Raw genomic sequence first — 24221 nt, forward strand, 5'->3', positions numbered from 1 at the left:
TCCCACTGGAGAAGCCCAAGAGCCCCGTGTGGGGAAGAACCCCAGGTCTCAGGAGAAAGGACACTGGTCTCCCTGTGCGGTGCCAGAGGCTTTTGTCCTCCCTCCACTGAGCCCAGGGGCCGGAGCTGGGTGATTCCCAGCCCAGAGGGGATGGAGAGCCCTTCCCTCTGCCCGGCCCCGATGGAGAGGGACCATTCTCTTTAATGCAATGCTATGAATACTTGGGGTCTTTCTGCTCGCTGTTTAATGGATTTGAATGTGAAAAGGTGGTGGAATTGGGAAGAAGGGAAGAGAGGGGGGAGGCCAGGCCTCTTTGTTCAGGGATGCTGCTCCAGCCTTGGATTTATTTAGCATTTAGAGGGCTCTGGGGTCTTTCTCTCCTCCCCTACCCTGCAAAGGCTCGCTCCCTTTTCTGCCTCATGCTTATTAGCATAGCAGCTGCTCAGGAGAGGGGCTAGGCAGGAGAAAAGGATCGAGGCGTCCGAGAAATGAATAGGAGGGAAAAAAAATAGCTTAAAAGGACAGAGGCTTTGAATGAGGGGGAGCAGTGAGTGGAAAATGGGACAGGGGCGGCTCAGAGTTGTCACCGGAGCTGTGAATGTGAGCAAGGAGAAATGTGGGGACCCACTGGGGATAGGCTCCCTGTCTGGGCACTGTGCTGGGGGTCGAGGCCTGATCCTGGCACTGTGGCGTGAGGCCAAGCCTGCTCTGTGCCCCCCAGCTCTTGGGCACAGGAGGGCAGTGGGTGCTGAGCCAGCACCTTCCTGTGCCCCCAGCCCAGCTCCCCAGGGCTACCAGGTGCCCCAAGCCCCTGAGGCTGGGTTGGGGTCTCTCATCTGTGACCTCCAAACCAAAGCCTCCACTGACAGACCCAGTAAGTGCCACAGCACCTGCCAGTTCCCCAAGGATGGTAGGCTGCTGGAAATCCAGCAATTATCTCCAAGGAGCGGACTGAACATGGGAGGGGGCACTCAGTGAAACCTTTACAACCCACTGCAACTGGTGCCTCCAGCTCCTCCACCTACTCCAGGGAAAGCCCTCCAGCAACTGTGTGATTGAGTGGTTTAGGCATAATTAAAGGAAATCAGGAGTCCAGGGACCTGCAACCCAGCTTCTGCCCCAGCTGGAGGGGTGACCACACTGTGACATCAGAGTCTAGTCCAGGGCAGGAAACCCTGAGAGCTGCATACATTCAGAGCCTCTTTGTGCAACTGCATTCATGTGTGAGAACATCGCTGGGGACTGCACATGGGTGAGAAGAGATTTTTCACCTGAAGAAAACAAGAACAGACATGGCAGTCTTGAGCTGAGAGGAGGTTGCAGAATCACTGCTTCCAAGCAGAGGCTCTCCTTGGTTGCAGGATTCATTTGAAGCCAGGATCCGTTCATTGTGCTGTCATGTTTCAGAGCACAAACCATCAGTCCCAGCGTGCTGCTCAGGCTCTCTGTGAAGGTTCAGCCTCAGCTGCCCCCCAAATGCATCACAGCAGAGCCACCAAGTGCTGGCCAGTCACTGTCCCCTCTGTCCATGTCCCCTCCAGCCAGTGCTGTGCAGGGCTCTGCTCACTGGGCCCACTCTGCCACTGCTCTGTGCTCGTGTCCACATCCTCCATGCCCCACTGAGGAGGGGTCAGCAGAGCCATAGCCATCCTACTGGGATAAACATGCAGCTGGTCGGGGAATTTTCCCCTTCTGGGGAGCCTCTTTGTAAAAACAGCCAGGAGAACACCACCAGCACAGCTGGGCTGAGATCTGCCATCACCTGATCGTGCTGCTGGAGATGCTGCTCTTCTTGGCTTGCCCTCAGGGTCTGCTCCCAGCCACAGGATACTCTTGGAGTCAGGCTGAATGAGGAGTTCCCATTTGAAATGGTTGTCCCAACCACACCCATCATTGCTCCAGCTGTCCAGCTTTGTCTCTCTCCATTCTTCTACCCGTCCCTTACCCATCCATCTCACCAGGCCTCTATTACCCACCCCTCCCAGACAGCCCCTCTCCCTGCATTCTTCCACCCTCCATGTCCCCAGGCCCTCTGCCATCCCTCAATCCCTCCAGCCAAGCACCTTCCACCCTAACTTCATCCACTGTTTTCCCCAAAACCAGACAAACCACGATGTTGTCCTGCTTGACCATTTCTCCCCAGGAAGAGAAACGTGTTAAAAAGCCAAAAATTCCACTGAACCTACAGGTCTGTGTCCCTTCCAGAGTGAGACCCAGAGGTCACCTCTCCCTGGGCACCTTAAGATGGGTGCTCGTGGTGGCAGAGGAACACTGCAGCTGCAGAAGTTTTGGGAAGAGGTTTCTCCTTTCTCCACAATGGACCAGTGTCATTCCTGGGGGCATGACATGTGCCCTGGGGAGCACTTGCTGTACCAAGGAGAAATTGGAGCTGCCTCTGGTTCCAATCTCCTTGTTGGATGTTCCTACACCATGCTGGAACATCCTGCAGAGGACACAGTCCTCCAAGCATGGGAGTCTGTAGAGAGACAGTGATTTCAGGGCATGGCAGATGGCACCGAAAATCCCATGCTCACCTCATGGCAGTGCGTGAAGCTCATGTACACCCCAAGAACAGCAAATAATTACTCCATGCTGCAGGACCAGGGTGACCTGGGATGGATATGGGGGATAGGACCGCTGCACCAAATACTGCAACTGCAGCAGCTTTGGGTCAGCAGCAAAAACAGGTTGAAACCATCAGCTGTCCTGTCCTGCACAATGTGTTGAGGAGCCTGATGCTGCTGACCATCCGTCCGTCCATCCATCCATCCATCCATCCATCCATCCATCCATCCATCCATCCATCCGTCATCCATCCATCCATCCACAGGGATGGAGCCCAGAATGCCTTGATAAGGGGCAAAAAATTCTGATGTTTGGAAATGTGGCCAGCCTGGCTAGGCAGCCTGAGCCACCGGCTCCTTGCCGACACTGAACAGAAGTTGATTGTGATTCTCTTTTGTTAAAAAAGGTAACTCCTCTTTGGGCCGTCAGGCTGTGGCATTATCATAGTCATACAAACGCCCAACAAAGCATCTATTTAAAATGTCCTGAATTTTGATTACAGCCTGTCCTCTCTTGCTTGCCTGCTCGCTGTCTTTCTTTCTCATTCATTACTTACTCCCTGTGTTAAGCTCCCTGAAATTCAAATAAAATCCCACCTCCTCCCCCACATCCATATGTGACGGCTGATTCAGTGACGATGGCCGGGCTTGATGGATGAAGGGAATAGACGAGAAGACAAAGCTGTCAAACCTCGCCAGGCAGTGTTGACTTCCCATCGCCCCCCAGCCGGAGGGGAGCCCGATCCATCTGGTTTGGAGTCAGCAGCACAAACAAAAGTAAAAGACAATGGCAGGAAGCACTTGAAAGTTCAAATTCTTGCTTTGGTTTCTCTTGGAACAACAGTACCTACGTAATGCAGCCGATGGACAATGACACACAGCCAGGGACAGGCAAAAATGCCAGAAGAATGTGCTTACACCACCAAACCATCCAATATTTTTGTGTTATTGGAACACAAATAGAAAAGGGAAAGAACGAGAGGGTAAAAAAATCAAGTATTTGAAGTTCCTAGATTCCTTGGACATGGTTTCTGTAGAGGAAAGCTGCAAAGTGGGGTGGCCATTGGCCTTGGGAGGAGCCTGGCAGGGCAGCTGCTACCCAGGGCACTCGGCCCTGGGGTTGGGGTTCAGCTGTGTCCTCAGCACATTTCCACTGCTGGGGCCATCACATGTGGGGCTTTGCTGGGCTTGGCTCCAGGGGGGTGCCCAAATAAGGGACTGCTGGAGACCCCAGCCCACCCCATCCACATTGGGGAGAGGAGCCGCACATGGGAATGCTGCGTTCCCCCAGAAAAATCTGTCCTTGAGGGGGTGGCTGGCCCAGCCCAGCTCTCTGGGGCCCTGGGACAAGGTGAAGGATGAGAAGCTGCAGGGCTGAGCTGAGCCAGGTGAACCCAGCTCTGTGAAATCCCAACGCAGGCATCAGGATGAGGTTTTGCAGTATTCCAAGTGCAAAGGGCTGAGGCTGGGATTATTTCCACCTGCAGGTGTAACCCCCTGTGCCCTGGGGAGCACAGCCACTGTGAGGTTTGGTGACAGAGGCTGGTGGTCAATGTCACACAGTGCCACAGCTGGGGAGGGCAGTGGTGCTCTCCCCACATCCCCAACAGATTTGGAGTCAGCAGTGCCACAGGACCCTGGGTGAAGGAATTCCAGGACCACCAGTGGTTGTGACTGATGGTTTTGGCATCATCTCTCTTCTCCTGCTCAAATCCATCCGGGTCACTTGGTGCCTGTATTATCTACACTGGGCTGCTGCCCGGGTGGTTGCGTGTCCCCAGGGCACCTGGGGACACCAGCTGTGTCTGTGCCAGGCACTGGCCCGTGCTGGCAGCAGATGGCACAGGGCTTGGCACATTGGAGTGGAGTTTGGCCAACCTGGAAAGGTCACACTGAGCCTTTTCTCTAGGTTTCCCCCCCGCTGTGTTTGCAGGACGCCACTCCTTGCATCCCTGGGAACCCACACCCAGAGCCAAACTGAGCACTGCACAAATTTCCCTGGGATTTAGGCATTTGCAGAGCTGGCAGAATTATTGATAGAGAAAGAGCCTCATCTGACTCCCCAGCAGTGCCAGCGAGGGAGGTTTGCCTGCATGGTGCCTTCAAAGGCCCGGCTGCCTCTGCCCTTCCCCTCTGCCCTCCCCTCTGCTCTGCCCCTGGCCTTCCCTTCCCCTCTGCCCGGGCAGCCAGGTCATGCCGGCAGAGCCCCCAGAGAGAGGCGCAGCCCTGCTGGGCTCTGCTCCACTCTGAGCCGTGCCAGAGGACACAGATGCTCTTGGGGATGGAGAGGCCACGCTGACCCTCGCCCTCTCCCCTTTCCTCGGGGCACTGGAGACACCGCTGACCCCATCCCCACAGCCTGAGGTGCTGGGGCCCAGGTGGGAATCAAAAAAGCTGGGAATGTTCACAGGGAGCTGCGGGGCGCTCGGCCAGACAGGCTGGGGTTGCAGCCCCAAAAATGCACCCCAAATCCCCCATCTCGGGACGGGCTGTGAGCTCTCCCCTCACTCCCTGGGGACAAGCAGCTTCTTTAGGAACATCTCAAACAGCACATGCCCATCCAGCACCAAGGTTTGGTCCGAGTCATCTCCCCTCTAGCTGCCTCTGAATGCTGGGATGGGGCAAACCAGGACACCCCTGAGCCCAGGGGCCTTCCTCCAGCCTGTGGGAAGGAGCCACTCTTCCCCCCAAATCCAGCCCAGCCATCCCCCTCCAGGGGTGCATCCAAACCCAGAACAGCTGCAGGTTTGACACCAGAAGAGACACCTGGGGTCCCAGCCAGCCACCCCCCACCACAGCAAACACCCAGCACTGCCAAAAAACACGTGGAAAAGAACAAACAAAACAACCTTTTTTTTTTTTATAAAAAGATCAATGAAAAATTTATTTATAAATTTCGCACTCTGGGGCTACACATCTATATCATACACTCAGGAATATGCTGTACTGTACAGACTTTATCCAGTTAGAAATGATCATATAGTGACCCACATACAGCTTCAATATAAGCCTAAAAATTCTTAACATTAATTAACATAATTAAAAAAGGTATTTGCATCTAAAGAAAAATCTACAGAAAAACTCCTTTCTGGAGCAATCTGTGCATCAGCTTCAATGTCTGCTTATTTCACTGACATTATCAATATATTCTTCTTACAAAAATAACAATAATAATTAAAAAGATGACTGCTGGAAGGCAACCAGTCATGCACAAAACAGCCTCCCCCACCTGCCTCTTTTTTTTTTTTCCTTGTACTCCCCGTTTTGGCGTGAAGGGTCAGCAGCACGATGAGCCAACAAGGGGGGTGGGGGGACCCTCATTTCAATTTGAATCAATCTGCATCCCTTTTACTTCTCAGGATCAAGAGAGACGGGGTGGGGGTTGCATAGAAAATTGAAACTCTAGGGACTAGGAAGGGCAGCAGCTTTTCAGTAAAATACAAAGGGATGTAAAAATACATCAACTCACAATTTCAGAGCAAACCCCCTTCCCCGACGTACAGTTTCCCAAAAATCTCAGCATGTCTAAAGCTCCAGGAGGCTGAAAAGGAACAATACTTTTCTTAAACAACTCACCCAGCAATTCACACAGGAGATTCACAGTCTTAATAGGTATTTTATAAAAATATAAATATGGGTTACATCATGTTGTCTTTACAACACTGGACAGAGCTCCCTTTAGACTGGGTTTATAACCAAGATTTCTTTTTAAAAATCCATCTAGAACTTGGCTTTACAATACACTTTTTAATATCATGTCATAAATGTTATGACATTTCATTGTGGCAAATCCATTTAAGTAAAAAAAAAAAAAAATGTGCAACCATCTGGTAACAACGATAAAACCTCCCTAGGAAAGGTCCTGTTCCCACCCCGTAACTATCGCACAGAAGCACCAGTGGAAGTGCTGGACACCCCCTTCCATGCTCACAGAAAGACTTCGGCCAAGCAGTTCCTTGCAAATTATAGCAATAACAGTAGACACTTTTGACAGGGCTTTTTTTCTTCTTTAAATCTGGAGCTTTTAAAATCATCTCAAATTGTTGAAGTGGAGAAAGAACAAAAACAAATGAAAAACCCAACAAAACGCAAACAACCGCAGGTGAAATTATCAGAGACAAAGCAGAATATTCAGTGCAATGGGAAATAATCAGGGCAGACTCTAGTTTTTTTTTTTTTTTTGTTGGTTTTTTTTTTTTAGTTTTAAGACTAGGAAAAGAAAAAATGAACAAAAAAAAAAGCATATATCCCAAACCATATTTTTGAAACACTCACCATCAGCTTCAAACAAAACCAGGCTCACAATCTTCACCCACAAATATTTACAGACATGATAAATAGGTAAGACACAACCCCAATAAACCAGCAGGTAACTATTTTCTTTTCTCTTTTTTAATCAGAGTGGTTTGGATGCAGGGAGCAAGAGATGAAAAAGCAGGGAGATGGCAGTGATACGGATGGCTTTAGTGCAGACGAGGAGAAGAGGGCTGAAAGACCAGCAGGAGAAAGGAGACTTCTGAACTTTTCCGCATTTTCCAAATGGATGTTCTTGTGCCATAGCAATAAAAAAGCAGCATTTGCGATTATACGTGCAGTCACTTCAAAATGCGCCTTCGGGTGGCTCGGTCTGCTTCCTCCCTTTCCTTTATAAAGATATATACGGTGGGATATATATCTCCTATAAAAGGCGGGTGAGTGTACGTACGTCAAGTGAATCGTTCTGCATTGAGAAGTGTTATCCAAGTTTCACCAAAAGAAAAAATAAAAGTTCCCAAACTCTTTTCAGTAGTTTTCCAGCATCTCTGTAGGCAGCAGAGAGCGCTCGCGCCCCTTTTCTGTGCAAAAGCAAATCCTCTGCCTCTAGAGTTTATTTCACCTTTTTTTTTTTAAAGAAAAAAAAAACCAGTCCAGGATTTGCTAATCCCCCTTTACACACAAAACCACAAGGACTCAATGTCTTTTCCTGGGATCTCACGTGTGCTAAACAGATTCGTGGAGCGGGTGAGGATGCAGACTTTCTTCGGACACCCAAGGAAGAATCAAAGCAGAAAACCCAACACGAAATCAACCAAACCCAGGAGCAATCGGGGTGAGAAAACCACGTCTGTCATATTCCAACGGAGTCGCCTCGACAAAAAAACACAGTCAGCGGTGGGAAAACACTGGGAAAACCTTGGAGAGGAAGAAGACTTTCCTGCTTCTCCTCGCCAAGAAGGCCGCGGCCGGCCGGGAGCCCCAGCCCATGGATGGGGCATCGCGCCCGGGTCCGGGGCTGGCACCGGAGAGGGGACCCCAGCAGCAGTGGGGGTCTGCGGGGTGGCTTTGGGGGGCGTTGAAATGAATTCGTTTCTGAGCCAGAACACTTTAAATGGGAGGGTCGAGAGCAAAGGGGGGCGGGGAGGGGGATTAAATATTAGCGGAGAGGGAACGGGGCGGGGGGTGTTAAAGCATCTGCCCAGATGTCAAACTGAAACCGTGAATACTGTGAGTGCAGCCGAGGTAGATGGAGAAAAAAAACCACGTTACAGTAGGAAACAACCCTTGGAAGATTAAAAAAAAAAAAAAACCAAAAACCAACCAAACAAACAAAAAAAAAAAACCAAAAAACTTAAAAATGTGGCGTGTTCTGCGTGGGGCCCCAAATCTTCGCCAAACCCGCCCCGGGCGGGGGCGGGAGCAGCTCTGGCGGCCGGGGGAGCGGGGAGGGTCCCCGGCATGGCCGGGGGAGCGCGGGGTGGGGGAGACCCGGCATCACCGGGCCAGCGGTCCCGGCATCAGCGGGCGAGCGCAGTGGGGGCAGCCCCGGCATCACCGTGCGCCGGCGGAGTATTTGGCCTTGGTGATCAGGTAGAGGACGATGTCCTGGTGGCCCCCGAAAGCGGCGATGTGCAGGGCGCTCCAGCCGTCGCGGTTCGCCAGGCGGATGTCGGCGCCGAACTTGACCAGGAGCTTGACGAGCTCGAGGTTACCGTCGATGACGGACTGGTGCAGCGCCGTCTGCCCCTCGGGCCCGAAGGAGTTGACGTTGAACTCGCAGTTCGTCATGTTCTGCAGCAGCGACTGCAGCTCCTTGGTGTTGCCGCGCCGCACCGCCTCCTGGAACACCCGCTGGCTGGGGGGCGGCGGCGGCGCCGCGCACGGCGACACCTCGCTCTGGCTCATGCCGCCGCCTCGGCCCCGCCGCCCCGCATGGACGGCGACGGCGGCGCCCGCCCGGGCATGCGGCGGCGGGCGGGCGATGCTGCGGCCGCTGCCGGGGCTGGGCTGTGGTGCCGCCGCTGCCGCCGCGCCCCGGCCCCGCCGCTCTGCGCTCGCTCCTCCGCTGCCCGCGCCCCGCAGCTCTGCGGCGCCCTGGCCCACGCGCGCCTTTTACCCGCCCTTTTATTTGCATAACAATGGCACTGCCGTGACGCGCCGCGGGGGCGGGCCCGCGCGCCGAGCGCCTATTGGTCCGAGCGGGCGCGGGAGGCGTGGCAGACCGGGGCGGCCGCGCCCCCTTCGCAAAGTGAGCGGGACGGGCGCGGGCGCTGCGAGGGAGGGAGGGGGCGATGGGGGGCGCTCCCGCCTCGGCTTTGCTCGGCCCGCTCGGGGCCGCGCTCCCGGCTCCGCTCGGCTCCCTTCGGTTCCGCTCGGCTCGGCTCGGCTCGGCTCGGCTCGGGCCCCCCAGTCGGGACCCGCAAGAATGATGGTCACCAAGGGGCTGCCGCTACCTCCGATTTGACACCGTGTTGCTGCGGGCTTGTGTCCCCGTGAGCCAACAGAGACGGGTCACAGAGCAGAACAGGGCGTTCAGCTCGCGGGGTCCAGCGCCTCTGCAGGCGCCCATGGGGGGCTGCACTGTGTTTCAGGGACCCACCGGTGAGATTGATTTAAGACGGAAAAGATGCAGCCCCCGCCATATACTGCCAGCCCCGGAGTGGCTCAATTCGCCTGCCCGGGGCTTTATCCGGGGTCGGACCCGCTGCCCAGCCGATGACCGTATTCCTGGTGCGGGAGTGCTGGGAGCTGTGGACACCACAGGGAAGCGGAAAAATGGGGGAAAAAAAATCCCGAAAGCAGTGCATCAACCAAAAACGGTGCTGAGGGGACCCTCCGGGGGGGGGCTCTCTTGGTCTCCCCCACCCCCAACCCTCCTCCCGTTCCCGTTTGGTCCCCGGGAGCAAACGGCGAGTCCAGGTGGGAAGCGGCGCTCCCGGGCCAGCTCCCACCGCCTCCCGGGCATTTGGTCAGCAGGAGAGGGCGGGAGGTGCGGGGAGAGAGGAAGGAGCGTGTCATAAACCGAGGTGACAGCAGCCGCGCCGAGGCAGCTGGGTGGCAAGCTGCTGTCACCTGGCACTGCTGGCGTGTCCTTTTGGGAAGGGAAAGGGAGAAATCGGCCTACTGCTAAATTCAGCCCCAGCCGATGAAATGTGCCATCACAGTGTCTATTGCACAGCTGGAGGATAGTGGCCTTGAGCTCCGAGTGTGACTTGCCCCACTGCCTGTTCCCGTGGCTTTTCCCAGCAGCTGGAGTAGTCTGGGAACACTCCTGCCCCATCTGGGTCCTTTTTATCCCACCTGGATTTAGGCTGTAAGGAGTTGTTGAAGCAGATAGATCCTCATTCTCCTCCCATAAGGGGTCTGCTTCTATAAGTCAATTTCTGCACCTGGTTCTTCTCACCCCTATCCCCATTCCCATCTTCACATCCATCCCCATCTCCATTCCCATCTCCCCATCTCCACCCTGTCCTTGTCTCCACCTTCATCCTATGCCCATGCACACCCCATCTCCATCCCCAGCCCCATCCAATCCCCATCCACCCATCCCCATCTCATCCACATCCCCAGCTCCTCACCCGTGCCCACCTCATCCCAATCTCTATCCCAATTCCATCTGTCTGGTCTCTGTCTGACTGTTTGGCTTCCTCCAGAGCTGTGCTGGTCACACCTCTCTAATGTGAGTATGTTGCAGTCCATCGTTCTCACGGAATAAGGGGGATTGGAATGTTACTGCTGCTGGGGGCTGCAGATTCCCCCTCTGCTCTCCTGTGCCTTTGCAGCTTCTCCCAGGATGTTCCTGTGCCGCTGGGGCCTCTGCAGCGCCGGCACAGGGCACTGAGATGGGCTCAGCGCTTGAAGCTCTGAGGGTCCGTGCAGGAGCCAGGTCTGCTCGAGGACTCAGAATAGGCCGGGCAGCCGGCGGTGGCTCTGTCCCCATCACCAGCCATGGTGTCAGCTGGAATCACCAGCGGCAATCCCTGTCCTGTCTCCTCCTGTCCCGCCGCTGGTGGAATCACCAGCGGCGGGACGGGCCGTGACTCACGGTGACTCACGGGAGCTCCGGTGGTGCCCGGGGGCCGGCACAGCCCGGCAGCTCAAACAGCGTGCGGGGAGGGCCGGAGCCACAGCAGCCCGTGACCGTCCCCTGACACCAATCCCAGCAAACCCATCACGACAAAGCTGGAAAAGGGAATGCAGTGGGGTCGTGCGGCAGCTTTGCCGGACGTAGGTGCGATGGCCTGGGTGTCGGGGCTCTGCTCTTTCTGGCTCGCCCTCTCCTATTTACTCCTAAATATCCTGGGACAGCTGATTTTGTGTCTTTACCGGCCATATTCTGCGAGGTGTAGAGCCCTGTGAGCGAGCCGTGGGAGAGTGGGAATTGCTCACACCTTCCCCGTCTGGGGCTTGGCCAGAGTTACATCCTTGCAAGCAAATCTGCATTTGCCAGTGACACTGGTGAGAAAAAGAGCGCGGGCAGGGACCCAGCCATGCAAATGTTCGGGACTGGCAGGTGGGGGCAGGACTCGGTCTGGGAACGAGGCCAGAGAGGGATGGGAAAGAGCCAAAAAGCAGGGCGGGGGGGGGGGAACGGGAAATAAAAAGATTTGAAAAGCTGCATTTCAGCTCCAGTTTGTACCCAGCTCTGTAACCGGAGAGGAGCCGGGAGCGGTGTGACGGCCGGGCCAGGCTCCCTGCACGGCTCCGCTGCTCGCCGGCTGCGAAGGGGCTGTCAGGGGCCGCGGCCGGCGCTGGGAGGCCCCTGCCCTCGCTTTATGGGGCCCTGCAAAACCAGTAGTCCCACCCAGTAATTTACCCGTTCCCTTCTGAGGCGAGGGGAAGACGTGGCGGGAGGCGGGGAAGGGCCCCGGAGCTGCGATGCCTTAAGCGAACGGTCACGCCGAGAGGCGCGGAACAAATTTCCCCTCCTCAGGAGACGTGACGGCCAAATTTCCCCGTGCCCGTGAGAGCCTGCGGGAGGGAGAAGGACCGGCTGCCACCGGCATCGCCGGCGGGGCCCAGAGCCGTCTCGGGGCTGGGCGCGCTGGGCCGGGCACGTCGCAGCCCTCTTCCAAAAAACCCCAGAGGGTCGCGCCCGTTCTCCCGGCCAGGCGGACACGACGGCAGCGATAGTCCAGCCACCCCCCGAGGCCTCCTTGCAGGGAGCCGGAGAGCCGGGGGGACGGATCCGGGGCAGGCGGCGAGGGGGCGTGCCCCCACTTAATTCATTAAAATGTGTCGGAGAGCGTGGGAAAGACGGGAGCTTTTCTTCCCAGCGCAGAGCCGCAGCGAAAGGCGTGCGAGGGAGAGCGCCCTGCCCGCTCGGCTCCCCGGAGCCGGAGGAAGCGCGGAGGTTTCCTCCGCCGCTGGCCACGCCGCCGCTTCTCCTCCCGGCTCTTTGGCAGAGCGGCTGCCGGAGCCCCGATGGGGAAACGCGGGGCTCGGCTCGGCTGTGCCGCCCGCCCCACCGCGGAGATGGGGCGTGTGGGGATGCAGGGAGCCCACCCGGGGCTGTGGCTGTTGCGTGGGAACAGTCTCCCTTGTGCGGATTCACCTCTGGGGACAAGGGGGATCCCTGTGGGGATGAGGTGGGGAAGGGGTCGAGAGGGGGGTCTCAGGAAGGGACACCCGTCCTCCGCGTGGTCCGAGAGCTGCACAAGCAGGGGCGTGGCTGTGGGATTGACCTCATGCTCTCCCCATGGACACATCGCACACCAGGAGCCTTCGGTGGCACCCAGACTGTGCCGGTGTGGGCTGGGACCCTGCCAGCCCTGCAGGCAGAGCTCCTGAGGCCAGAGCTGGGGGTTTGCAAGGGAAACCTCATGCTCTTGCAGTGAAGATGTGTGGGTGCCCTGTGTCCTCTGCAGGGAGCACAGCACCACAAGAAAGGCTCTCACGAATGGTTTGGAAAGTTCTGTGGACAAGGGCATCCTCCTGGGACTTCCACACCACAGGGGCCACTGCAGGAACATGGTCTGGGGACTGCCACTTCCCACGGATGTCACTGAGATGCTGCTCTGCATGGTCCCTCCCAGCCTGTGACAAACAGAGTTTAAAACCTGAGTGAGATTCAGGGTCATAGCACTACACTTAGTCATTGTCCTCTGGGACACCCCAGGGGCAGGGGTGTCCCTGGGCTGGAGGATGTGGTGCTGTGCTGTACAGTTTGGGTTATCTTACTGCAGCTTGGCCTTTAACCACTCCAGTGCCCCATCTTGTCAGTCCTTATCCTGCTGGAAATACGGCAGCTCTTCTGAGGTAGCCTGTGGTCTCGGTGTCTGACAGCACAAAAGTGCTCCCGGAGCAAAAGGCCACCAGCTGGGACACAGTTGGAGCTGGAGAATTCCTGCCTGGTGCCACAGGCAGGGATCTCTGGCTGCACCAGTGTCTCAAGGCTGCCAGGCCATGCCGAGGCAACCCCTTGACTGATGTCCCTGTGGCCATTGAGTGCACGTTCTCCAAGCTACCATGGCTCCAACCTGTGTTCTGCTAAACCGACACCATCACATTTCCCTGACCTCGTGTGCTGGCAGCTGCTTGTGGGGCTTCTGGTCCTGGAAAACTGGCACCTGGAGGGACCTTATCTTCACTTTGCAGGTGCTGATAGAGTTGGTTGGAGATAGAGACCTTGGTTTTATGTGCCCTGGGCCAGCCTCCCCGCCTTTGGGCCATAATTATTTTGTCCTGCATCATCTGAATGAGCTCCAGGATTGAATCCAGTGTCAGTGATGGGTTTTGGTGCCAGGAAATTGCCATCTCCTGACACACATGGTTCTTGGGGCCACTTACCACAGAATCACAGACTGGTTTGGGTTGGAAGTGACCTTTAAAACTCATCTTGTCACACCCTCTGCCATGGGCAGGGACACCTTCTACTATCCCAGGGTGCTCCAAGCCCCGTCCATCCTGGCTTTGGATACTTCCAGTGATCCAGGGGCAGCCACAGCTTCTCTGGGCAATCTGTTTGGTTGCACTGCATGGCCACTCTTTGTGGTGACTGTGGGATGGGGACATGTCATCCCACTGCTCCCACTGCACAGTTTCCCCAGAAAGACTCATTACAGCCCACCAGGAGTAGCCTCTGTACCTGCTGACTGCTCTGTGGGGACATCCCTGGGATCTAAGCAGGCTTGGGGGTGACACAGCCATAGCCCCCACGGGACACATGCCTGGTGAGTGATAGAAGCTCATTTACCTAAGGGTCATGCCCACCTATTGGCAGGTTGATGGGAAAGGTCTGGTTCCCAGGCTATTCCCCAGGGAGCAAACGCCCCCTGATTGATGCAAATGTCTCTCCTCGACAGACACCTCTCTCCTCTCCCCTCATCTCCTCTCCCCTCACTGTGAGCAGTGACCCTGCCCTGTGGGAGCAGCATTCCCGTAGTGTGGGGCAGCACAAGGGCTGGAGCTCACAGCCAGCTCGGGCTGGATCTGTGTCCAAAACCACAGTGGTTTTTTTTTGAAAACGGCAGCCGATCAACTGGGAGCTCAGTTGGAGCATCCGGCTGGAAGAGCAGCTCCAGGATGAGGATGGGCAGTGATACAGCCCCCTCCTCCTCCTCCCATGCCTTGCTGGCTGCCTTAGGGACCAGCCAGCCCTAGTTCAAGGCACAAAGTCATGCCAGGGAACACTGAGCTGATCTCTGTGAGCCGGTCAAATATGTGGCGAGGTTTCCGCTCCAGATTACAGGAGGAAGGAAGTTTGCTCGGAAGGGGATGGGGATAAGGTGGGGGAGAAGGGAGGGAAGTGCATTCCTGCCTGATGAGGAACAATGTTGATATATTAATTTGTAAACTAAAGCTGGCCTGAGCGTCAAACACCTTGTCCCCATCAAACTCTGAAGGATGTGCAGGAGTACACAAGGAGAGGAGAGGAACCGTCTGACATCCGATGCAGCGTGTGGTTTCCCAGGGCTGAGGGATAGATGCTGCTCAGCCACATCTCATTCATGATAAAGAGCAATAAAACCCTTCCTCAGTGCTTTTTTATCCCAGGGTCCCCTCATGATCACATCCTGTCACGCAGAGGCAGGAGCTGAGCACAGGTGAAGCAGCCAGGGGATCCGTGGGCTCTGGAGTGGGCAGCCCACCCAGAGCACTCGTCCCTGCCACAACACTGCTGGAGCTGCCCTTCCCACGCAGGATCAAACGGCTCCATAAAACCAAGGAGGGCTCATTACTGCCCTAATAAATGTTAAACATTAGTATGACACACACAATGGGAATTTGTAATTATTTTTTTAAGCCGCCAGATAAGGAAACAATATTGTAGGCTGATTAGAAAGCTGCTTTAATTCCCTTTGATATGTATCCACCATTCAAAACTGGACAATTTATTACCTCCTGGATGCTCCTCAAGGCTAATCTGATGTGGAATTCGCTGTTGACTGTGTCTATGATTGGAGGTGACCCTGCTGCACACTTCCCACCGTGGCACCCCCTCCTGTGGGCAGCAAGAAGGAAGAGGTGCTGTGCTGGGTCCCAGCCACTGCCCCTATCCCCAGGAGCTGGATGGAATCCTCCAGGAGCTGTTTTGTGCCATGTCCACAGGTACACACCACTTGCTGGGTTCTGCCCGGGTTGGTGTCCTAGAGAAAGTCCCAGCCATGGGACCCTGCCCTAGCACAGCCCTGTAAGCACAAGAGCTCAGCCCTAAACTGGGAGAGCTCTCCAGCAGATAAAATCCTGGAGCTGACCAGGAGGTGACCCGACTGTCCCCAGGGATCAGAGGGAAAGGCACCTTCTAGGCAGCTGTCCCCAGGTGAGGGACAGGGCCGTGTGTCCCCATCTTGTGTGAGCTCCCCTCCACAGCAGAAGCAGTGGCAGATGAATATGAAACCACAGCTCTGGAAAACCCAGCAAGCAAAGGCCAGAAGTGCCTATGAGTGGTCAGATGTGCATGTGGCTCAGCAGCTTCCCCTAAACAGGACCTGGAAAAGTTCATCCCATTTTGGAGAGTTTTATTTAATGGCATGACAAAGCAGCCCACACTGTGGGGGCCAGCAGCTGGAGGCTTTGCATCATTCCTGCTTTGACTCACCCCCAGTTTCTGCCCTCCCAGAAGAAACCCTGAAGAAGCAGGATGCTGACACAAGGATGAGTCTGTGTGGAGCCTGGGGGACTTGGGCTGCTCAGTGCCCAGTACTGGCAGTGTGGGGATGGCTGCCTTTTAGGGTCACTTGTACCAATTAATGCTCAGGCATTAATATTATGGACCTTATGGAAAAGAAGAATATTTAAAGTAGAAAAATGGTGTGTTTCTTTTATTAAAGCATTGAGCTAGAGGGTGAGATGTCCCTGGGAGTAAGAAGTCCCTGGCACTGTGTAGCCAGGACCTTTGGAAGAGGGAAAATGAGTCCTGCACTGCAGCATCAGCTGCCTGGGCCAGTGGTCCACTAGCTCATAAATGTCACACCTCAGCCAAGAGCTCCTCCTCAGGCCCTCTCAACAATAACAGCTGGGCCTGGCAGTTAAAACAGATTAGAGGAGGAATTTTGCAGATGCTCCTCTGCTCAGGATGGAACGGTTTGAGCCTGGCCATTGATTAGGAGGCACTGGACAGCAGCCCCCTGGAGCTGCAGGACCTGCCTGGGATCTCCATGGTGAGATGCAGCCTCCTCTGGCCAGTCCCACCAGTGATTCCAGTTCCTGGTATTAGTGGGCCCACACACCTTATTGCCTCTCCTGTGTACCCTGCACAGAGCCTGGGCACGGGGCTGTGCTGAGGGGTCTCCCCAGGGGAGGAAGAGGCTGGCAGCTTTGGCACCAGTGGGAGCCCCCCCCAGGACCAGCCTGGCCCTGTTGGGGCATCCCAGGCTGCAGGTGTCAGTGGGCATTGTGGTGCACCCAGAAATTTCGCTGAGCCCAGCAATGCTCAGCCTCCCCAGACCTCCATGCCTGCGCCCACCAGCCGCCTCCAAGGAGTGCTGGGAGCGCGGGGTCAGGGTGAGCAGGATGCTGGGGATGGGTTGAGGCTTGGCACATGTCCCACAGGCTGGGAGTGCTCAGGATGCTCTCTGCCCTGTGCTGCTGTTGGGGATGCAGCTCCTGCTCCCCATGAGTGAGTGGGCAGAGAAGCACTGGGGTGTGTGCGTGAGGTGGAGTCAGCACTGCTGGGGTGGTGGTTTTGTTCAGCAGAGCCCTCCCGCCGTCTTGCTGGGTGTAGTTTGGAGAGGGGCAGAAATAAAGCAAAGGGTCCATTCTTCAGCCACCTCTGCTTTAATGATCTCATGGAGGCCATATATTTTTGGGCTGTTGCAAACTACTGGTGGACCTGTGACAGTGCTCTCTGTGATGGAGAGCCCCTGCCTCCCCGCTTCCAGCCTCTCTCTAGAAACCCACGGCCCAAAATCTGCTGAGGTTCCCCAGGCAGTCCAAGTTCCCCTGTGGAGCCCCCCATGCTTCAGCTCAGCTCATAGATGCTCTGTGTGTCCCCAGAGGCCACAAGAACATCCTGAAACTGGGACACAACGCGTCCAAAATGGGACCCTTCCCAAAACACTTTCCCACAGCAGGTGCAGCAGTAGAAGTCGGTGAGCTCTGTTCTGTCCAGCACCCCGGGGGGGATGGCAGTGACCTGCAGGATCGTGTCCCCTGCCAGCACCGTGGCTGCCCCGCACTGCTCCATCCCCTCCGCCTGCTCGCTGCGTGGGGCGCAGCCAGGCTGGGCTGTGTCACAGACTGGCATGGTGACACTGTAGCTCTGGCTCCCCGAGCAGCCTGTGGAGAGAGGAGACAGCAGACAAACCACCAGTCACTGGTGTGATGAGTGGAATCTGTGCTTAACCACGCGAGCCACCTTGTAACCGGCCAGTCATCCCTGCAGGGCTCCAGGCTCTGCCCTGCATCTCAGGGAGGAGCATCCCCTGAATTGGGGAGAAGGTGTTTGATCACCAGCATCCCGCAGCTGCCTGCCCTGAGCATGGCACCCGTGCAGCCACTTGCTCCCCTGCAGCTGCTGGGCACCTCCTGCAGTTCCCTCGCGGTATCCTGGGGTCTGTTCTGCTCTGGTAATGGCTCCAGTGCTGCTGCTGCTCTGGGTGCGGTGGTTTTGCCTCCCGGTCTCAGGCCAGGCCAGGCTGCTCTCGGAGCGGGGCTGTGCCCCCACGCCCGGCTGCGTTATGGGGCAAACAGCAGGGACCCCCCTCCTGCTGCTTTAATTAAACCTCCACCGTGATCAGCTGCTAATGGCACCCACGACTCTCCCGACCTGCCCGCGGACACGGGGCTTTGGGCCCCATCCCCAGCGTGTGACCCTCCCCGTACCCTGGGCAAGGGGCACACTGGCAGTGACGCTGTCCCCTGAGCTGTCCCCGGCACGGGGGATCGCTGCCATCGCACACCGAGTGCCCCGAGGCCGCAGTCCGGCACCCGCTGAGCGTTCTCCCGGGGGCACGGCAGTCTCCAGATCCGGGCAGCGGAAGCCGAGGACTGAGCTGCCTCCCATCCATCAGGGAGCCTGGCAGCCGGGAACAGGCTGCAGTTGTTGTTGCGGGATGTCCCCGTTTTGGCAGGGAGGTCTGTCCTGCTCAGGCACCAATTAAGACAACAAAAGGCATCCTGCATCGCTCTAGTGGCCCTTCTGGGGTGTTCACCCCACTCTTTTCAGCATCACAGGGAGCCAGCTGGGACCGAGAAGGACACCAGCATTCCCAGCTGGCCCTTCCCTGTGTTCCAGAGCCATCAGGAGCTGGGACATGCTGGGGATTGCCATGGGGGAACGCGGCTGGGAACAGCCCTGAAACGGCCATCCCATCCTGGCAGAGCTGTCCTGTCCTGGCAGAGTCACCCCCCAGCTGTGCAGAGGGGTCTGGGCCTGCCCATCGCAGGAGCAGAAAGAGCCACAGCCCGGGGGAGGTGTGGAAGGCTCAGCTCACACCAGCCCCTGGTTCAGGGGGGCTCCCCAGCCCCCCCAAAAAAACCTTCCACACCTCCCTAGGGCAGATTACCAACCCGAACTGGTGGGGCACGGTCATCCCCAGTCCCCAGCACACCAACAGCCCTGCTCAGGGTCATGGCTGTCACTGGGGATGTTTTCATGGGGGATTTGCAGGCCAGTTCTTCTCCACCACGTTGCCCAGCAGCAGCACTGGTTTGGGGTTTGCTGCCGCAGCACGAGGGGAAGCAGCCCCAAGCCCCATCTGAGACACTGGGCTAGAGCTGGGTTCAGCAGGGCTGTGCCCTGAGCAAGTGCCCCAGGGCCTCACTCACGGATAGGCCTTTCCTTCACCCCCATGTCTGCTTTGGACACTGACATCTATCCTTAAAGGGAAAACAAGGACCTCAATTTCCCATTTTCTCAAATTTCTGGCAAGTGGTGAGACACCCAGGCTGCTCTTGAGAGATTCCTGAGCCACCCAGAGCAGGGATGTGGAGGAGGAGTCCATTTCCCAGGAGTTTCTCCAGGATAAAGCCTGCCAGCGGGTGGCAGATCGCCAAGGCAAGAACAGCGGCTCTGTCCTCACGCTGTTCCCACCCCTCTCTGCCCTGTGCCACTCCTGTGTTTGGTGGCATGGGGTGGCCTCAGCCTGGGCACCCTTTTTTCTCCTATCCTCTCTGCTCTCGCACACCAGACCCTGAAGGGAGGGACACTGACCTTGGGTGGGACTTTTAGATCCAATGCAACGGAAATGACACTGACAGCACCCAGCACCCATGGCCAACAGCTTTCCCTATCACGGACCCTAAAATTTCCCTGGCCAGAGCATGGCACCAGCATACTGACAGGACACTGACATTCTGCGTGCCTGCAGGGATATGGAGTAATTTGCTCTCTCTTCCAGCACGCTCCCTCTGCTGTTCTGCTGCTGGTGGGCAAAGCCAATGGCAAACCCCTCCTTCCCTGCACAGGGGGATGGGAAACCTCCAGCTCCCCTAAACACCCCAAACCCACCCCCTGGGCTCGTGGGAAAAAGGCAGGCAGGGAGGGAAAGTTCATCCCTTAAAAGCCTGAGGAGAGAAAGGCCGTGATGGTCACCCCTTAGTTTTGCCTTTGCTTGCACCAGCCCCCTCCTAATTGTGGCTCTTCAAAGGGTTGAAAATGCTACATCACTTCAAAGTGACCATTTCTGAATGGGAGCTTGTAAAACCCCTTCTCCCCCTCCCACCAAATTCTTCCCAGGGCTTTTGAAGATGCCTGTGCTCCCCTCAGCGGCAGGGTGAAAGGGCCACCAGGCACCACGCACAGGATGCCAGCCGGGCACGCGGGAAAACTCAGCTGGGAAAGGCTGGGTCCCCCAGAGAAACAGGGGTTTCTAGGGGAAAACAGGGACGGGGCTTGAGGGAGGGTTTTTTTCTCCCCTTTCAGACAGGCAGAGGCCTCCCCAGTGGAGCCATGGCTCCCTTGGGACTGTATCCCAGCTTGCCTGGATGCTGCACACCCCGGAGTTTCAGCAGAGATGGAGAAAAAAGGCATGTGTAGGGTGCGTGGGGAGCCCAGCATATCCTTTCCGTGTGCTGGGAGCTTGTCAGATCTGTGGCTTGCAGAGCTCTGTGAGGTTCACACCAAGGGCTGAATTCCCACCACATCCCGCGGAGCAGAAAGGAAAGCCGTTCCTTACCGAATCAATTCGAAACACTTCTTGGGAACTAATAATCCCATTATAAAACATCTTGAAAATAAAAACCCCTTTGCCTCTCACTCACCTCTCCTCCTCTTGGCTTGGTCACCCTGGGGATGACAGACCCTGGGTGAGGGGCTGAGCTCTGCAGCCCCCAGCCCCCCAAAGCTGGCCCCCCCCACAAGAGTGCTGCAGAGCTCCATGGACAGCAACAGTCGTCCCCTGTCACTGTCCCCAGCTGGGCAGTGCTCAGCACAAGAGCCATCTCCTCCTGGCCTCACACGTGCTTCCCACTCACAGTTCCTGCCCACCCCTGCTCACCTGTGGAAATTAATCCCATGGGAACAGCAAAAACTGCTGCTCTTCTCACCATGACATCTCCCTGCCAGCAAATGCTGCCATGTTCAGGGGAGAGGGGATGCTGCAGCACCCCCATTCTGCTTATTTCTGCATCAGGTTCTTTCCTGAGCTAAGCAGGGCCACTCTCAGTGGTGGGATCCCACCTCTGCATGCACTTGTCCCCTCTGCAGCAGCCCTGCTTTGTGCTCAAGCCCCTAGTGTATGCCCCAGGGTGGGGTGGCCCCATGCTCCATGAAGTGAGTGCAGCAGGAGCTCCCCACCCTGGACTGGATCTCCTTCTTTCAGCCCCCAATCACCAGTACCAAGACAGTGGGGCAGACCCCTGCCACAGGCCCATCTCACACCCTGGGCGCTGAACAGGCTCTGGGCTGCCCAAGGGACCAACAAACCCTTCACCTGGGGGTCATGGCAGCCTCTGGGACCCACAGCCACCGGGATCACTCTGGTAGTCCCACAAAAACCCTGGACTATTGCCACAGGGAGGCTGTGGGGGCAAAGTGACTTGTCCTGAGATAGGAATGAGACAGGAGCTGCAGCTTCATGTGCCTCACTGCAAGGTCCTGCTCATGGGCATGGGGCTGAGCCCAGTGGGATGGACATGGGACAGGACAGGGGCTGCCCACTGTGGGCAAGGGGCTGCACATTCCCCCACACAGAGGGGCTCTTAGTGGGGGCCACATTGAAAGGCCACCGTGATGGTGACACTGGTGAACTGTTGTCCGTCCCTCCAGCCTATTGTGTCAGCTGCAATGCTGGAATGCTGGGTCAGCACTACTTGGACAGCACCAGGACTTCCCAGCAGGACAGGGGGGCACAGCAGGGCTTGGAAAGATGAGTCAGAGCAGGATCAGGGCAATCCTCTTTTGAACCTGTGCCCATTCCCTTTTTGCAGCCCACCCAGCCCTGATTTGGCTGGGAACAACCTGTCCTCACTGTGTGAGCCCTGGGCAACCCCAGGGTTTCAGTATCAGGGCGATAGACAACTTCCCAGGAAGCCAGGTACTTCTGCCCAAAATCCTGCCCCACGGGCCCTGTTTCTAGCCCAGGTCCCTCTGTGTCACCCCTGCCCGAACTAAGGCCTTGGGGTGAGGAGCTGGGTGCCTGTCCCAGCTGGCTCAGGCAAGCACCTGGCAGCTCCTGCTGCCTCTGGAGAGGCTGTGGGTCTGGCAGCCCTGTGCCAGCCCCGAGCCCTGTGCCAGCCCGGAGCCCTGCCCCTGCCAGAGCCAGAGCCATCGCAGCGCTGTGCGGGGCTCAGCCGCAGCCAGGGCTGGGGGCCGGGGAGAAAGCTCGCAGCTTTGTCGAGGCTTTGCACAAGGCTGAACACAGACCTGCGAGCATTCTTGGAGTACAAAGGTGCATGGGAAACCTCGGCCTCGGTGAGAGATCAGCCTGATAAGAGGAGTTACGAGCCTGAGAAATGTGCTGATTGCAGGGCACTGAAGATGCCTGGTTATCTTTTCCTCCTCGATAAGGCAGATAAGCAAAGGACAAAGGACCCGGGATTGTGCAACCTGGGCTGCAGCAGTCTGGCCGTGATCTTAAGATGTTCCCAGGGTGGAGGAGGGAGGATGAGCTCAAGCAAGAGGCAGCTCCAGCTGCTCTCATCTCCCCGTGCCGCTGTGAACAGAACCCTGCCAGCCCCTGTGCCCAGTGCTGGGCTGCAGCACGCAATGGTCCCCGGCTCTTAATGGCCCCCAGCTCCTTCCCGGGGCACGCTGGGCACAGCGCCCCTGTCAGCAGGCACAGCGGAGCTCTGCAAAACCAGCACACACAGCAATGCCACCGGGTCCCAGCCCTGCCCTGCTTTTCCAAATGAGCAAGTGAATTCCACTGAAGAAGGAAAGCACGGCCCAGCTGAGCCTGGGGGGTGTTTCTGGCTGGTCTCACCACTGCAGCCCCCGGTCCATCCCTGACCTGCTTGTGCCCGTTATTCTGTCGCACCCTGGAGAAAAGAGAGACTAAACGCATGGGGCGGCTGAAGGGGGCAGGGGATCCCCTGGATTCAGGGGTGCAACCCCTCAGGAACTCATCCCCTTCCATGCAGAAGTATTCAGAGCAGCACAAGACAATGGGGGTGCCTTGGCCCCACAAATGGAGTGTGGTACAAAGCAGTGAGGACCCTTGGGTCCTCCATGAAGAACACTCCCAGGACAGGACAAGGATCTATCTCACACCTTTTCCACATGGCAACAAGACAAGTGTGATGGTCACAGAAAAGCCAAATACTGTAGATCAGGGAAGCCTCCAGCTGCAGGGTTTTGGGCATGCAGGGGGCTCTTCCTGCCATCTATCAGAGCTCTTGGCTCAGGGGAGTGGGTCCCACCAGCTCATGCCCTCAGCTGCCCCAGTGTAGTGGCTGTAGAGGAGGGACAGTCCTGCTGCCACCCCAGCCTTCCCCACACTGTGGCCTGCAGCTCTTCCTCCCACCTGTCTTGAGCTGTCTCTGCTGGCTTTTCCCCAGGCTCAGGGTGGAGCCGAGGGCTGAGAAGGGAAAGAAACCCCAAGTCACTGCTCAGGCTGGCAGGGGCAAGGTGGGTGCCCCAGCTGCTCAATGCCATCCTGCCACCCAGTGCAGGGACACTCCAGCTGCTCCTGCAGCCACCGCTGGGGCCATCGGGGACTTATCCTGCACCTGTGGCCAGAGCCCCAGTGCTGGCAGCTGCTCAGGGAGGGTGCCCACCCAGCATGGGAGTGGAGGCTACACCCTGCCTGGTCAGCACCACCGACTCAAGGGCAGCAGGATCCATTGTTTTCATCTTTTGCAGCACATTTTAGATGGTGAGGGGAGATTTTGCAATTAAATTTACCTCCTCTGTTTGGCAGCTCCCAACCCGATGGAATGTGCTACATCCTCGTCCTCGCCTTTTCCAGAGACCAGATTTCATCTGGCAGAGCACCCACTGAGCTCTGGGGCCCTGTGCCAGCTGGTTTTACTGCACTGACTATGCAAGAGTTCCCCATACCAGACAAGAGCCTCTGACACAGCCCATTCCCCTGGGTCCCTTGGGAGCCACAATTTGTCACTGCCTCCAGCAAGTACTTGCCTGTGCTCCGTGGTGACCCACAGCCCTGCTCCCCTCTCTGCCCCTGTCTGCACCAGGCACCTGAGCTGCTCAGAGCATCCCACTGGGAAATCACAGGGAAAAGCTGTCGGGGCTTGAAACTATTTGCAGCACTTTAGTCAAAACCCTCATGCAGGGAAAAATGTGGCCGTGTCAAGGATTATGTTCCCTAAAACCTGTGAAAGTCCTAGGTCCAAGTAAGAGTGACCTGTTACAGGATGAATAATTGTCCTTTCATCTCTTGGAAGCCCTGCTATAAAAATCCAGGAATCAAATGAAGCAGCACCGGCTGCAGCTGGACTCCAGGACTTGGGAGCACCTGGGCCAGATGCAGACTTGTGTTGAGAGGTGGTCCTGAAGGATCTGTCCCCATCACCCATCTTCCCCAGCACCCACCAGCTCCTCCCTGGAGAGGTGAG

The 24221-nt window shown here is 56.8% G+C and overlaps 2 protein-coding genes across 5 annotated transcripts in view; both read right to left on the minus strand.

Annotated features, from left to right (window-relative positions):
• Positions 1-5468: 5468 nt before the first annotated feature.
• NRARP (NOTCH regulated ankyrin repeat protein) lies at positions 5469-8872 on the minus strand. Its single transcript, XM_084219598.1, has one exon. The coding sequence runs from the start codon at positions 8724-8726 to the stop codon at positions 8373-8375; it is 354 nt and encodes a 117-aa protein (XP_084075724.1). The 5' UTR covers positions 8727-8872; the 3' UTR covers positions 5469-8372.
• Positions 8873-12760: 3888 nt separating this feature from the next.
• The window catches only part of EXD3 (exonuclease 3'-5' domain containing 3), a 253050-nt gene continuing 241589 nt past the window's right edge, over positions 12761-24221 (minus strand). For 3 of the 4 annotated variants that reach the window (XM_084219681.1, XM_084219679.1, XM_084219680.1), the window contains one exon: positions 17168-17540. In XM_084219681.1, coding sequence (XP_084075807.1) covers positions 17224-17540 — 317 coding nt within the window. In that variant the 3' untranslated portion in view covers positions 17168-17223. Of the gene's footprint in view, positions 12858-17167; positions 17541-24221 lie in introns of those variants that run through there. The other variant, XM_084219682.1, reaches the window with a different exon arrangement.

This window comes from Fringilla coelebs, assembly GCF_963513975.1.
Source record: "Fringilla coelebs genome assembly, chromosome: 21".
NCBI classification, from domain to species: Eukaryota; Metazoa; Chordata; class Aves; order Passeriformes; family Fringillidae; genus Fringilla; species Fringilla coelebs.